At 35.5% G+C, this 14,274-nt stretch overlaps 1 protein-coding gene across 1 annotated transcript in view; it reads right to left on the reverse strand.

The window, feature by feature from the left end:
• Positions 1–14,274, reverse strand: part of RUNX1T1 (RUNX1 partner transcriptional co-repressor 1) — a 134,848-nt gene that overhangs the window by 13,171 nt on the left and 107,403 nt on the right. Inside the window, 2 exon segments of the mRNA XM_070481331.1 lie at positions 1,227–1,417; positions 7,540–7,608. Of these exon segments, the coding sequence (XP_070337432.1) occupies positions 1,227–1,417; positions 7,540–7,608 (260 nt within the window).

The raw sequence follows: 14,274 nt of genomic DNA on the forward strand, positions 1-14,274 counted from the left end.
AAACTTTGAAACGTTGAAAATCAATTCCTTTTGTCCTCTTGTTATTCATCTGCTACACATTAAATAGAAACTCTGGGCATTGAGTGATTCCCGCAGGGTCTTTCATCTACAGAGAAGCCTGGTACAAATTAAATTCTTACTCTCTCTCACAAATTATAGATATGTATTATAGTAGACTACTGAGTTATCAGTTTTGCTTCTGCTAGTTCAGCTTAGTGTGACTAGCTGATTGTAGTCCTTTATCCAAAGTTACTTTGAGGTTGGGGATTGTGGTGCTATGTTAATTAACGTGGAGCACTACCATGTTGCTCTGACTTATGGGCTCTATTTTAAAAAGCATTTGTTTAGATATTTTGCTTTAGTTACTTCCCAGTTCCTTCAGCCATTTAGGCTACATGTGTGTGTATTTTAATATACTGGAATACTACTAAATAATATTACTTCTGGCAGCGATATTATGCTATAAAATGACCATCATAATGGTTATTACAAATAACGGGGAAAAACAGACTGTGCAGTTCTCTTAGAAATGTTTCACTGATGCAACCATTGTTTTAGCATTGGCCTTTAGGACCAATAGATAGTGACTGATTCCAATCATGTACTATGTCTTTAAGGAGAGCACAGCTTACACAGTGCATCCCTGTTGAATCTCTTCTATCAGAAGGACCACGTACGCTAACACACATGCAGCCGAGGATTCTCTAAATTGCGCTAGGAAGTTATAAGAATTTCACTTTCATCTATTACTTAACAAATATATTAAAAACCTTTTTTTGGGGGCTGGCCCCATGGCCAAGTGGTTAAGTTCGCATGCTCCACTCAGGCGGCCCAGTGTTTTGTTGGTTAGAATCCTGGGTGTGGACATGGCACTGCTCACACCAAGCCACGCTGAGGCAGCGTCCCACGTGCCACAACTAGAAGGACCCACAACGAAGAATATACAACTATGTACCAGGGGGCTTTGGGGAGAAAAAGGAAAAAAAATAAAATCTTTAAAAAAAAAAAACAAAACCTTTTTTGGCAAAGTTGTTATTTTGGATCTTTAATAAAGACAAAATTTGATCAGCCCTTGGTCAATTCCACAAGCGCCAGGAGTCCCAAAATTATTCTATTTTCTTCCCCAAAGATTTGTCTAATGTCCAATAACTCCCTTTGCCTGTCTCCTAGAATCAAAACAAACACTCTAATTAGTGGAAACTATCTTCTTCCCACCAACACCTCACCTCACTCGAATCCTCCTGCTGATTGATAACAGCCAGGGCGTCTTCCGCCGCCTGCCGCTTGGCCTCGGCGACTGTTCGCTCCATCTTGGCTCGCTCTGTCGTGATCATGTCATGGGCTTTCCGCTCAGCCTCAGACACGGCCTTCTGCAGCTCGGTCATCGCCTGGCGCTTCACCTCGTTGACGGCCTCCTCTGCATGCCAAGCGGGCCAAACAGGACAAGAGAACATTTCTCTGTTAGTGCAGGGCCTTGCATGCTGATCCCTGTTAAACAGAATTCTATAGAACAGACATGACTATCATCCCAATTATTGGGCAGTTCTTCTGGTTGTCTAAAAAACCAAGAGATTTCTGAACTTCACGTAGGAAAACAAAGGGTGAGATTTTTTTCTTTTAACTTACACTTCTGGGAATATTTTTTAAACTACTACAGCAGACCCCCTTATCTGTGGTTTCCCTTTCCGTGGTTTCAGCTTACCTATGGTCAACCGCAGCCTGAAAATATTAAACGGAAAATTTCAGAAATAAACAATTCATAAGTTTTAAACTTGCACACCCTTCTGAGTAGCATGATTATATCTCCCACCTTCCCACTCCATCCCAGGTAGGACATGAATCATTCCTTTGTCCAGTGTATCCGTGCTGTATACACTACCAGCTCATTAGTCACTTAGCCCTCTCTGTTATCAGCTCGACCATCGAGGTATCACAGTGTTGCGTACTTGTGTTCAAGTAATCCTTATTTTACTTAATAACGGCAGCAAAGCACAAGAGTAGTGATGCTGGCAGTTTGGATATGCCAACGAGAAGTTACTGTTGATTAATCTCTTATCGTTCCTAATTGTAAATTAAACTTTATCATAGGTATGTATATACACACATAAAAACATAGTATAAATAGGGTTCTATTCTATCTGTGGTTTCAGGCATCCATTGTGGGTCTCAGAACGTATCCCCCGAGGATAAGAGGAGACTACTGTATATCATCACTACCACTTTCCTATTAAACTGGTACCTCCAGAAAGGATTCTGGGACCAGACTAAGTAGTTAAAGGACAACAACCACCACAAGAAACCTGTCTAGACAGTTCAGACACATAGAGAAGGTGGTTTGTTGCAATGTTATAGCTTAATATGAACATAGGGAGTACATTGGTAAACCTTTCAGAAAAAAAGAGAGGAAGGGAATGCATTGTACACATACATATGTATAAGTGCAATCATTCTCCTGTTAAAATATACAGCACAAAAGTGAAAAAGGAATTCATACAACAATTAAATTAATGCAGATCTTTTTAAGAAAATCAGTGATGAAACAGACAATGCAGCTTTTCTTTTTCTTAAGTCGTTCCCTAAGTAATATGGATATATGCCTTTATAGACTAAATGATAGAGATTTTTAAAAATCATTTTTTCGTTTCTAAATTTGAAGCTGTTGTCCATCTACTTAATCAAATGTATACACAGTTTTGGCACAGCCAACTGTTGCACTAGAGAAATATAACTGAATCATACCACAGGCCAAAACAATCAGGCCTGACTACGAACCTGCAAAGTGTTAAATTAGCTTTTTATTTTTGGTGATGGAATGGGTGCAAAGATTTAACTAATGTACAGCCTAAGATTGACAACTAAACAAGTAATTTCCATTTAAAAAAATTAACTGTTCTAATTAACAAGGGAAAATATCCTCCCTCTGAATTAGCTTATCTAATTTTCATCTTTATTCAAAGCAAAATGACAATGATTAATTGAAAATTTAATAAGCAGTAATTATTAACTTGGCAAACCTAGTACCAATTAACACTCTATTAAAACTAATTATGACATGTTTCATTCAAGTGTTTGCCCTTAATTGTTTCACCCACTTAAAAAGTACCTTAATTAAATGTTCTGTTTAATTAAAAACATAGATTCCCAATAAAAATGTTTTACTGTAGACTAAAAATGTAAGAGATGCAAATATTCCTATAGTTTCTTAAATTTCTATGGTTTATTTGACACATCAATAGTCCTTGACTTGAGGATTATCATAGTCCTCCACTAGTAATTAAGTGTCATGACTTTTGTAGCCTCTGTTATTTTAGCAGCATTGTTTCTGAAGTTCATTCATTTGCAATTACTCTCTGTTAGGTTTTATAAACTAAAATACAAGAAAAAGATCCAGACCAGAAATATTAACTAAAATATGTTGTCTTTGTTGGTTGTTTTTAGATATGCATTTAAAACATGGGGGGCTGGCCCCGTGGCCGAGTGGTTAAGTTCGCACACTCTGCTTCGGCGGCCCAGGGTTTCGCCAGTTTGAATCCTGGGTGCGGACACGGCACCACTCATCAAGCCATGCTGAGGTGGCATCCCACATTGCACAACTAGAAGGACTCACAACTAAAAATACACAACTATGTACCAGGGGGCTTTGGGGAGAAAAAGGAAAAATAAAATCTTTAAAAAACAAAAATTTGGAAGGAAACAGAGTACTGCACAGAGCTTGCTGCACCTTCTTCACCAGGAGGTGAAAAGATGCCTTTATCACCCTACCACATAAACGTTTTGGGGCACCGGGGAAGTCCTGCCCTTCTAACTATATAGCCAGGGTCTAATTTAGTTTGAATATTCAAGGTGAATTAAAATTCTAAGTGGTAATACAGGACAATAATTTTTGCTTACGATCAAAGCTGTAGCTTGACTAATTGTATATGCAAATCAGGCAATTTGTATTTAAATTATGCATTCCTATTCTAATCCCACAGGCATATACAGATCAGCAAAGAGAATTGGTAGGACATTTGCAAGGTGCTTGAATATTTATTACCAACTGCAAACATTCACTGATCGTTTGAAAAAGAAATATACTGAAGAAAAACATTCAGTTGCAATTTAAAAACCGTCTTTATGTTAGATTTTTTTTCTCCAATTCTATAAAGCCTTTGTAACTTTAGAGTGCATTCTTTATTTTTGCTGTTGCTTTTCAAAGCACTACTTTTAGGGGAAAACCGATGTGGCCTTCAAGATTTGTTGGGATTCCAAATACTTATTTATTATTTATTTTTTATTTTTTAATTTTTCTTTTGAGGAAGACTAGCCCTGAGCTAACTGCTGCCAATCCTCCTCTTTTTGCTGAGGAAGACTGGTCCTGAGCTAACATCCGTGCCTATCTTCCTCTACTTTATATGTGGGACGCCTACCACAGCATGGCGTGTCAAGTGGGGCCATGTCCGCACCTGGGATCCCAACTGGCGAACCCTGGGCCGCCAAAGCAGAACGTGTGAAATTAACTGCTGCACCACAGAGCCAGCCCCGGGATTCCAAATATTTAAAAATGTATATTGTTGTTATTATATTGTATTATCAAGGCAAAACATCCAGAATTTCAATAGGGTCTGTAGATTAAATAATAGTTTTGTATCAATGTTTAACGTCCTGATTTTGGTAACTGTCCTATGGTTATGTAAGAGAATGTTGTTGGTCTCAAGAAATACACACTAAGATATTTAGGGTAAAGAGACATCATTATCGGCAACTTACTCTCAAATGGTTGGGAAAAAAATATGATGCATAATAGAGAAAGAAAAGGATGGAAGGAGAGAGCAAGAGAGAGAGAAGATATTAAATACAGTAAAATGTAGAAAATTGGGTGAAAGGTATAAGGGAATTTTCTATACTATTTTTTGCAAGTTTTCTGCAAGTTTGAAATCATTTCAAAATAAAATAGTGCAAATATTATATGATGTACTTTCAAGCGCAAGATATACTTTTTGCAATTATAATTTTCTGTGAAAAAGGATGCATTGGGTATATTAATTTTGAGACTTCGTCCCTTTGATATTTTTCAAATGCCTTAAACTTTATGTACTTATCTTTTGTCACAAAGTAATGTATAATACTCTCATTGCAAAGGCACACTTTATAGGGTTTTTTCCTAAAAAGAAATTTGCCCACAGCAAATTTTAGAATCTTGGAGAAAATGCTTTCAAATTGTAACAAGCTGAGTGCAGATGTCACATTCTGCCCTCAGTGTTTCCATCATGTTGTATGCCTTGATACTGCGAACACAGGAAATGCTTTTTAAGAAACCTATAAAGATAAATATTATAAGCAATTATTCAAAACTTCCAGATGAAACTGTCATCCATACTTTGGGGATTTAATATACTCCTTAAAATTTAGCATCCATCCATATTAAACTATTCCCAAACAGTTCTTATGGAACAGATTAGGGATATCACTGTGAGAAGAATACAAATTTAATTGATACCGCTTTCAAATTATACTTTAGGTAGAAGACCTAATATGGATGATAGGCACATCTAAAAAATAATCCAAACATTTGCTTAATAAAGTTTAACCCTTATTAGAGAGTACATGGACACAACAGAAATAAATATTGTTCTCTCTCTACTCCCGAAGTCCCCACTACATCAAATACTCCCAGAATTGGTTTCAGAAACCCACAAAATGGACAGTGAAGAAAAATAATAGTGGACTCAAGAGATTACAACATGTCAAGTGAAAAAAGAAAAAAAAACTGATTAAGTGGAAAATACGTAGTGCAGTTTTGAATTTGCTTCCAATTGCTTACCACTTATGGCAGGACTTCCTTTGTGCATAGCTATTCAAGTTGACTTTCCAACAAAGGTGGGATATTCAGAAAAATCTGCTCTCACTTAATAGCAGTCAAACAAAGACTTGAGCGGATAATAGCACAGAAAGAATTTGGATTACACAAGACTTTACTGTCAATTTTGCTTTATGAACTATCAAGGATTTAACTTAAGTACACATAAATAAAGGAAATGCAGAGAAAGACTCTCCCTCAACACAAAAAATCATCCTTCTGCTGTCCAAAATGGCAATTCTTTGTAGCTATTATTGGAATAAGTTGCACTGACAGCTTAAAAACAGGGGAGAAAAATGGTTAGCAGGAAAATGTAGCAATTCTTTTTCCAGGTAGGTGGCACCTAACACATTTTAACAGCTTAGGAGTATCCCATAACTAATACTCATGTAGAAAATCTTCTTAGAGGTGATGCTGTAAATCTGGTAAGGCTATGTAGCTGAGCAACTTATATATTTAACCTTTAACCTTGCAGCTAAATGGATCCATCCGATTTGCATATTGGACATGCAAGAGAGCTTTCTGGTTCTCAATCTAAGTTACTAAGCCTAGAATACTATCAGATTTTGAAACTCCTTATCACTTTTACGGTAACAGGTATTTCTCAGAAAATCTATAAAAATATTTTGATAAGAACCAAATGACTAGAGAGTCAACAAGTTGCACAGCACTACAGACACAGCTGGGTCAAATCAAAATCCAAAGAGAAATCTTTTGGAGAAAAACACCCCTCTCCCTTGACTCTTGCCCCTTGATTGGGGTTCCCAGCCTTCCACCCATCTGACTATTTGCAAAAATAGTATTTTCCAGTTTCTCAACTTAAACTGTTTTAGCAGTTGAAGCTACAGCAGCTCAAAGCCACAGTATGTGTCTGCCACCTCATCTTTAACTCTAGAAACAGGTTTACGCTTTATCTCCTGAGTTGGGTTTTACAAAGTTTTTGCTCAACTTTTATAGTGCTGGTGTTCCACCAAGATTCTGCCAGATCTGAACTTCTTTAAGCCCAATACGTCAATGAGTCATCAACAACTTTAAATCTACTTCAAAGCATACAGCAATATCTCTCAGTGAAGATCAGATAGTGTACATGGAAAGGAAAAATAGAAGTTTAGCAACTTTGTCACTTAACTTAAAAAATATTTAGCTCTGGTCATTGAATATTAACTAACACAGAAGATGAATTTTAAAAATTGGTTGTAACCATAAAAATCTCTGAATGCCTCAACAAGTCAACTAGATTTGATGTGATTTTTTTTAAGAACTCAGGAGATATATGTCATTTACACCTCAGTAAAAAAAATTCAGGAGAAATGGCTAAAGTATGCAATTTAATTTATAAAACATCAAATTTTTTTTATAAAGGAAAAATTGCATGCAAGTTGAGAACTCGCATGCCAACTTCCAGTCTGAAACCATTACGGCCTGGAAAAATAGAGGTTTATAATAGAAATATTTCCAGACTCTCAATAATAGTGGCACTAGCAGATGCTACTAAAATAAAACTATTTCATGTTCTAATCAGGCCTGGTTTAAGAATATTAATCAGGATTTTTCAGTTTCATTTTTGGGGGGAGAGTTGTTTTGTTTTTGTTGTGTTGTTGTTAGCAGGAAAGCCCTTTCTTGTCATTCTTCACATCACTGCATTAACAACTGCACACAGCTGCCAGAACACTAAACTTGTGTTTTTAAACAATTCTTACCAGCTTTCTTCCAGATCTCCTCTGGCACGTATCCAGAAGCAGGCCTGTGAAGGAATTCCCGATGTGCATCTATGAAAAATAAAAAGCGGGTGGAGGGAGAAGGAAAGCACCATAAGCACTGTTATGTCATTACACAGAGTAGAAGTAAGCAATGCCCATGATCTTGGCTTCCCCACAAAAACATAATTTAAAAGCTGAGCATTTCACTTCTAGAAAATAAAAAAAGCAACACCAGTCATCAGAGCTCAAGGAAAACAGAAGGTCATTGGTCTAAATGCCTTCTGTGCTCAATGCCAAAACAACTGTAATGATTTCATTATACAATATGATGTTTGGGAACACTGTTCCCAGCACTCCCTCATCTTGTGAATTTCTATGGGTATATTTTATTTTGTTAAAGAAAATAAATTGTATTTGGTTGTTTTCCTTTCGACAGACAAACTGATAGTTAAAAACATCAAATGCAAGGGTAATGTAATTTTCACATAGCTCTGATTCTACCATCTTTCAATAGTGAGCCTTTCTCCACAGCTAACCAGTTCTCACACTTAATTATTTCCTTAAAAATCTCACTGAGCATTAAACATTCTCACACAAATTAGATCATAAGGATTTGACATGGATGAAAGCAAGAAAGAATCATTAGAAGGGATTCACAGATATTCAGTTGATCAAATAGAATTAGTACATGCTTCCCAAAAAAGAAAACGAAGTGCCACTTTAAACAAAATGCTGTGATTATGCTGAAAATTTCTCAAATTTTAAAAGTTTGAGAAAACAGATCATAATAAAGTTTGTGTAGGAATGCTAATCTCCAAAATAACACGTTCATGGAAATGACATGAAACCTTTTATATTTTTTTATATATGCTTGAAAATAAACTTAAAGTGCATACAATCTTCCATAGCTAAAATATACACTACATGCCTTCCACATTGGATTTTCAATGAAAGCCTGCGTACAGCCATGTGTCACTTAAAGACTGGGGTATGTTCTAAGAAATACGTCGTTAGGCAATTTTGTCTTTGCGCAAACATCATAGAGCTTACTTACACAAACCTAGATGGGACAGACTACTACATACCTAGGCTATAGGGTACTAATCTTATGGGACCACCGTCATACGTGCAGTCTGTCGTTGACAGAAACATCATTATGTGGCACATGACTATATTTAGACATTTGGGGGAAGAAAGAAAATCATTTTAACTTTTATAAATATTACAATAATTCAACCCATGATAAATTTTGAGTAACTGAAATATTCTCTACATTTATAAGAAATGTCAAGTAGTAGAACTATCAGTTCTATCTAATGGTGTGTTGAAGATCAAAAGAAATCCAGTCCAGTCTTCTGTATTTTATAGAACTACAGAACACTGAAAATAGAAAAAAGTACAATCAACTTAGCTAAGAATATATCATTTCACATTTGAATGACTTAAATACATTTAAATGTTTTGAATCCTTGTAGGGTACATAGATTATCAGTTGGTCACAACACCCGATTTCCCCAACTATTGTGAATTAGCAAAAGCTTATTATAGCTTAGTGAAGGGCATATGGGAACTCTCTGTACTATCTCTGCAATGTTTCTTTAAATCTAAAATTATTCCAAATATAAAAAGTTTATTTCAAAAAGTTTACATTAGGGGCTAGCCCAGTGGTGCAATGGTTAAGTTCGCACATTCTGCTTTGGCAGCTTGGGCTTCACTGGTTTGGATCTTGGGTACAGACCTAACCACTACTTGTCAAGCCGTGCTGTGGTAAGCGTCCCACATATAAAGTAGAGGAAGATGGGCACAAATGTTAGCTCAGGGCCAGTCTTCCTCAGCAAAAAAGAGGAGGACTGGTGGTAGATGTTAGCTCACGGATACTCTTCCTCAAAAAAAAAATAATAACTTTTAAAAAGAAGGTTAAAATTATAATTTCATGACTACTTGATAATCAGATGGACTGGAAATATCCATACTTTCTCATGTGCATATTCATTTCTATAAAGTAAATGATGAAAACCAAAATATTTGTATTTAAGTAATTTTCATTCATAAAACAGCTAGATAAAACTGTTTGGTGTATACATGGCTTCAAGGGAAGGTGATATGGCTAGTTTAGATTTATCAAGATTACCTTCCAAACCGCTATAACTATTTCCAGAAGAAATAAAGTGCAATCAAGTTCACATTTAGCCATATGACACAGTGAAATGGAAGGATTTACTTTGACAACTTTTAAAGACAATTTTTTAGGAGAAAAGACTTTGGCTTAAGAGTAATTTATTGGATAAGAATAGATTTGTAAAGTCTAAAGACAAATAGGAGAAATATGCCTTCTCCAAAGTAGCAGGGAAAAAAAGAGTTTTTCATTTATTGGGTTCAGGAAAAATCAATAGCTTTATAAAAATTATTTTTTAAAAAAGAGTCAATCATTACTATAGGGAACAGAAAAGGTGATGTTAAGTTATCCAAAGTTCACACATGAAAGATACTAATTACTAGCCCCAGGCAGCACAGGCAGAAGCGAGTTAGTTCTAGAGCTCAGTGAAGCTGAATCTTAGCTTTGCAACCTACTAGCCCTAGGTCACTGGGCAAGTTAGTTTCTCCTTGTCTCAGTCACCACATCTGTAAAGTGGGGACAAAACTGATAAATGTGAGAGCACTGCTGTGGGGAATAATGAGATACCTCCTATTACATGCTTGGCATGGCACATACTAAACTCTCATTAGACATTAGTTGCTAATACCCTCATTATTATTGTCATTGTTTAGTAGATTATCCAGCAAGTATAGAATATACTTATTTCCTTATAAATAAATAAGATGAAAAGAGCACTTTGAATTTCTGTTTTCTTCCAGCACTTAAATCCAAATAGCACAAAACTTTACAGAAAGCAAAACCACTGAAGAGGTTTGGAATAAGCAATATACACTAGGAATTTTTTACTCTCTGAGTACATGTCACTTGGGATAGAGGTTATTTCTGTAGTTAGCAATTTACTGTCTTAGTCCTTGGTAAAAAGTCCTCAAGTTCTTGGATGATACTTTCACATTTACATGTATATACACATAGTTTACAATATGCCCTCCAGTTCTAAGTCACCGCATCCCAGGTAAACATCAGGTCTACTACAGAACGAATGGAGTGATCCATAGTAGATGCTCTCCTCAGAAATCTATTTTGATACACTCATGAATACTATAATAGCTATAGAAGCCAAATAACTAATAAATTTAATATCTTCACTTCTGATTAAGTAAGAGCAATAACAAAGTCTACACAGGCAAAATTGAGTTTAAAAAAACAAAAACATACTGAAGTTGATCAATGTTACAAGAAGAGACAACTTCTCTGCTAGAAATTTCTCATTTTAGAATATTGGCTAATCTAGACAAACCCATACAAAACATCTTAAGTTTCTAAGGCTTGGATTCTAAAGAAGCTAATTTTTAACCATTAACTCTTGACCACCTATAAAATACCAGTTGCTATAAAATGGACGGTTTACTAAAACGTACTCATAGAAACAAAGACAGAAGTGCCTACACAAGATGGTTTAAAATGTGAAACGTATACATAAGAAACTACAGAAAGATGGAAAAATTACAGCAAAGTCCTTGTAAATTACGTTTATCCTGCTTTGGGATGCACACTGCTTGGAGGCAAGAGAGGAAGAGGAGGACAGCCTCCAGAAGATAACACACATCTATGAAGAGAGGAGACTAAGTCAAAGTGGGGAAAACGTTATAAGAAATGTGAAAGAACAGAAAGAACAATCAATGATGTATGAAAGAGACGGAAGATGCACTACACTTACGACAGAATGGAGACCATTGGATACTAGATACAGCAAGGGCCGCCATCAATATACATGAAGGATGAGCTGATAGCCTTTGGAGAACCAATGTGACCTCACATGACCCAGGACAGCAATGCTCAAAGCTTGGCAGCACCTAGGTATAGCCTTCCTCCTGTAGTGGGCAGAATGAGGCTGTGATCATGATAATATCTATTACAAAACCATCAAAAGAAAGGAAGGGTTAAGTGAATTCATCTTTACAAATGCTATTTATTTTTGTTTTTAAGGATAATAAATTCAGAAATTTCAATCTTATGTTTCAGAAGCCCAAACCCAACCTAGAAGTCACCAGCTGCATTAGGATTTCCATCTTCAACAATAAAAATACCTGATAACTCCAGGAGGCAATCATCTCTTCCTGTTTTTAAAAGATGGACGTATCTAACTAATAGTCACATCTTTTTTTAACCCAATATACTTAAATACAGTAGGCACTTTACTTTAGGAGCTCAACTGAATGGTCTTGAAATGAATTTCATGATGTGATTTAAAGGAATCAATACAAATGTATACAATTCTGAACTTTTCTATGCAAACACACTCTAAATAACTTGTCTGTGGTTTTCATAAGCTTATAGTATAGAAATTGAATAAAGTATTTCTTTGGTTAGGAGCAAACTATTTTTCTATAGCCTTGTATTATGAATTAGGGTCCCAAAGCACAACTGATTTACTATATTTAACAGCATTCCTCTTTTTTAGTTTCTCTGCCTATTAACTAAAGCAGCCACCTAAAAGTTACTGCCTGGAATACTTTCTAGATAAAAAAATACCTAAGAATCTACTATAATTTCATAATCTTGGATGCCAAGCAAAAATACTAGTTTCATGTACCTCTATTCTTTACAGTTCCTTGAGATTGTATGTTAAAATAACAATAATAGCCATTACTTATATCACGTCTACTATGTGTCAGGCACTATCCAATATGTTTTATACCTTTTAATACATTTAATACAAAAACCCCTATGAAATATGTATTGTTACTATCCCCATTTTACAAATGAAGAAACTGAGGCACAGAGAGTTTCTTGGCAAAGATCACAAAACTAGTAAAAAGAGGAATCAGAGATTCAAATCCAAACATTCTGCTCAGAATCTGTGCTTTTAACCTTCATGCTAGATTTCTGAACATTTATTTAGACAGTACTGAGACATATGACATATTACTCATATGACAGTCATAAAACTTGCCAGCTAGAGGAATTTTAAAATACTACATCTACCTGGGGCAGAGTATTAATTTAATGGGGGGTGGTATTAATTTAAATAAACTTCGGAATTTCTAAGCTTTTTATGAACAATCAACTCAATTTTCCATTCCATTTAAAACAAACAAAAAACCTCTTTCTGACATTTCTCTTTCTGGGAAGAGCTAAAAACTCTTACCAAAACATATATGAAGGTATTTTCTAAATTTCATACCCCCTCATCAGAATATTCAAACATTCGAAAAACTCAAGGAAAAATGCACTCATATTTTAGAGTTTTATGCTTCAGTCTCTGACATCAGTCTTAAATCTATCATTAGATAATTCTTTTAATTCTCTCTCATGATGTAAAAGACTTCTAGAGAAATACAGAGGGCACACAAGCACAAGATTAGCTGTAGAAAGATTCTAGAATAGTCCAAAGTCAGTAAAAAGAAAGTAATTTAAAGGAAATAAAATGTCAGGAGCCAAGAGAGTGATGTAAACAGCATCCTGAGAGAAAAAGGAAAAGAAAACAGAGAAAAGACGAACCACACGGACCCAGATAAACACTCCGAGAGCACGTGAAACGCTAACCAGCAGTTTACCTACCTCTGTATATAAAAGTAATTCTACTTCAGTGATCAAATCTGTTAATTCTGATAGCATTAAATTACTCTTCAGTGAAGCAAACAATATAACAAAGCTTAAATGTGCCAATAACAAGTATTACTTTGAAAACAGACAATTGTTTAAAAAATTAGCTTTCTAATTTTGTTAAAACTTGGATATTTGGAGTTTTTCCTGAAAAAAGTGACTAACAATAATAAAGACAATAAAAATCTATTATTTCAAGGAAAAATGTATTATTTCAAAAGTCCTTCAAGGTTATCAACCTGTTTTTGACTTAAAGAGAAGAAATAACATCATGAGTTCAGTATGTACTCAATTTTAAAATTGTTTAAGAGGCTATTCAAAATACTCTTTATATCAGATCCGAGGAGAACTCCCAAAATACAATTAGTAATAGATTAATCATGTTATCTGACTAATCGCTTACACTTAACTCAAACCACGGACGTATTTCAAAAGGGAGAATGGAAATGAGTTTAACAAGTACAGCACAGACATGAAGTTACATTCTCCTCTGTGCAGTCCCCTAATACAATTTAAAAATGCGAAGAAAGTGTGTATGACCAAACATTGCCGGTGTTTCCAAGCTGGGGATGTAACTAGGGCAACATTTTGAACTAAAGAGTCCTGCTGAAGTTCAGGTCTCATTGGAGACCACACAGCAGCTTAAGAATTGAGAGAATCAGGGTAAAAGAAACACATACAATAATAACCATGGGATGTGGAGATCTACAGGTACATAAAGATATAGACATATCCATAGCTCTATCTGTACACACACTCCACTGCACACTTTAAAGAGGCAGAAAATAGATTTGCCAGCCAATAATCTCCAATCTTTTCATTGCACACCAATACATTCAACTCCAAAACCTAGGAGAGAACATTAGAAAGCTCTTAATGTAAATGATTGTGGTCCATGATTATAAACCACTTGTCCTCTTATTTATAGCCACAGCCCAGCCTCACAAAATGGAACCCAAAGGTTTCAAGAATCAACTAGTAAAAGAAGCACAATGAAATAATTGCTAGATGCTAAAACTTGCACATGTATG

Source organism: Equus asinus, chromosome 12, assembly GCF_041296235.1.
Source record: "Equus asinus isolate D_3611 breed Donkey chromosome 12, EquAss-T2T_v2, whole genome shotgun sequence".
Lineage (NCBI taxonomy): Eukaryota > Metazoa > Chordata > Mammalia > Perissodactyla > Equidae > Equus > Equus asinus.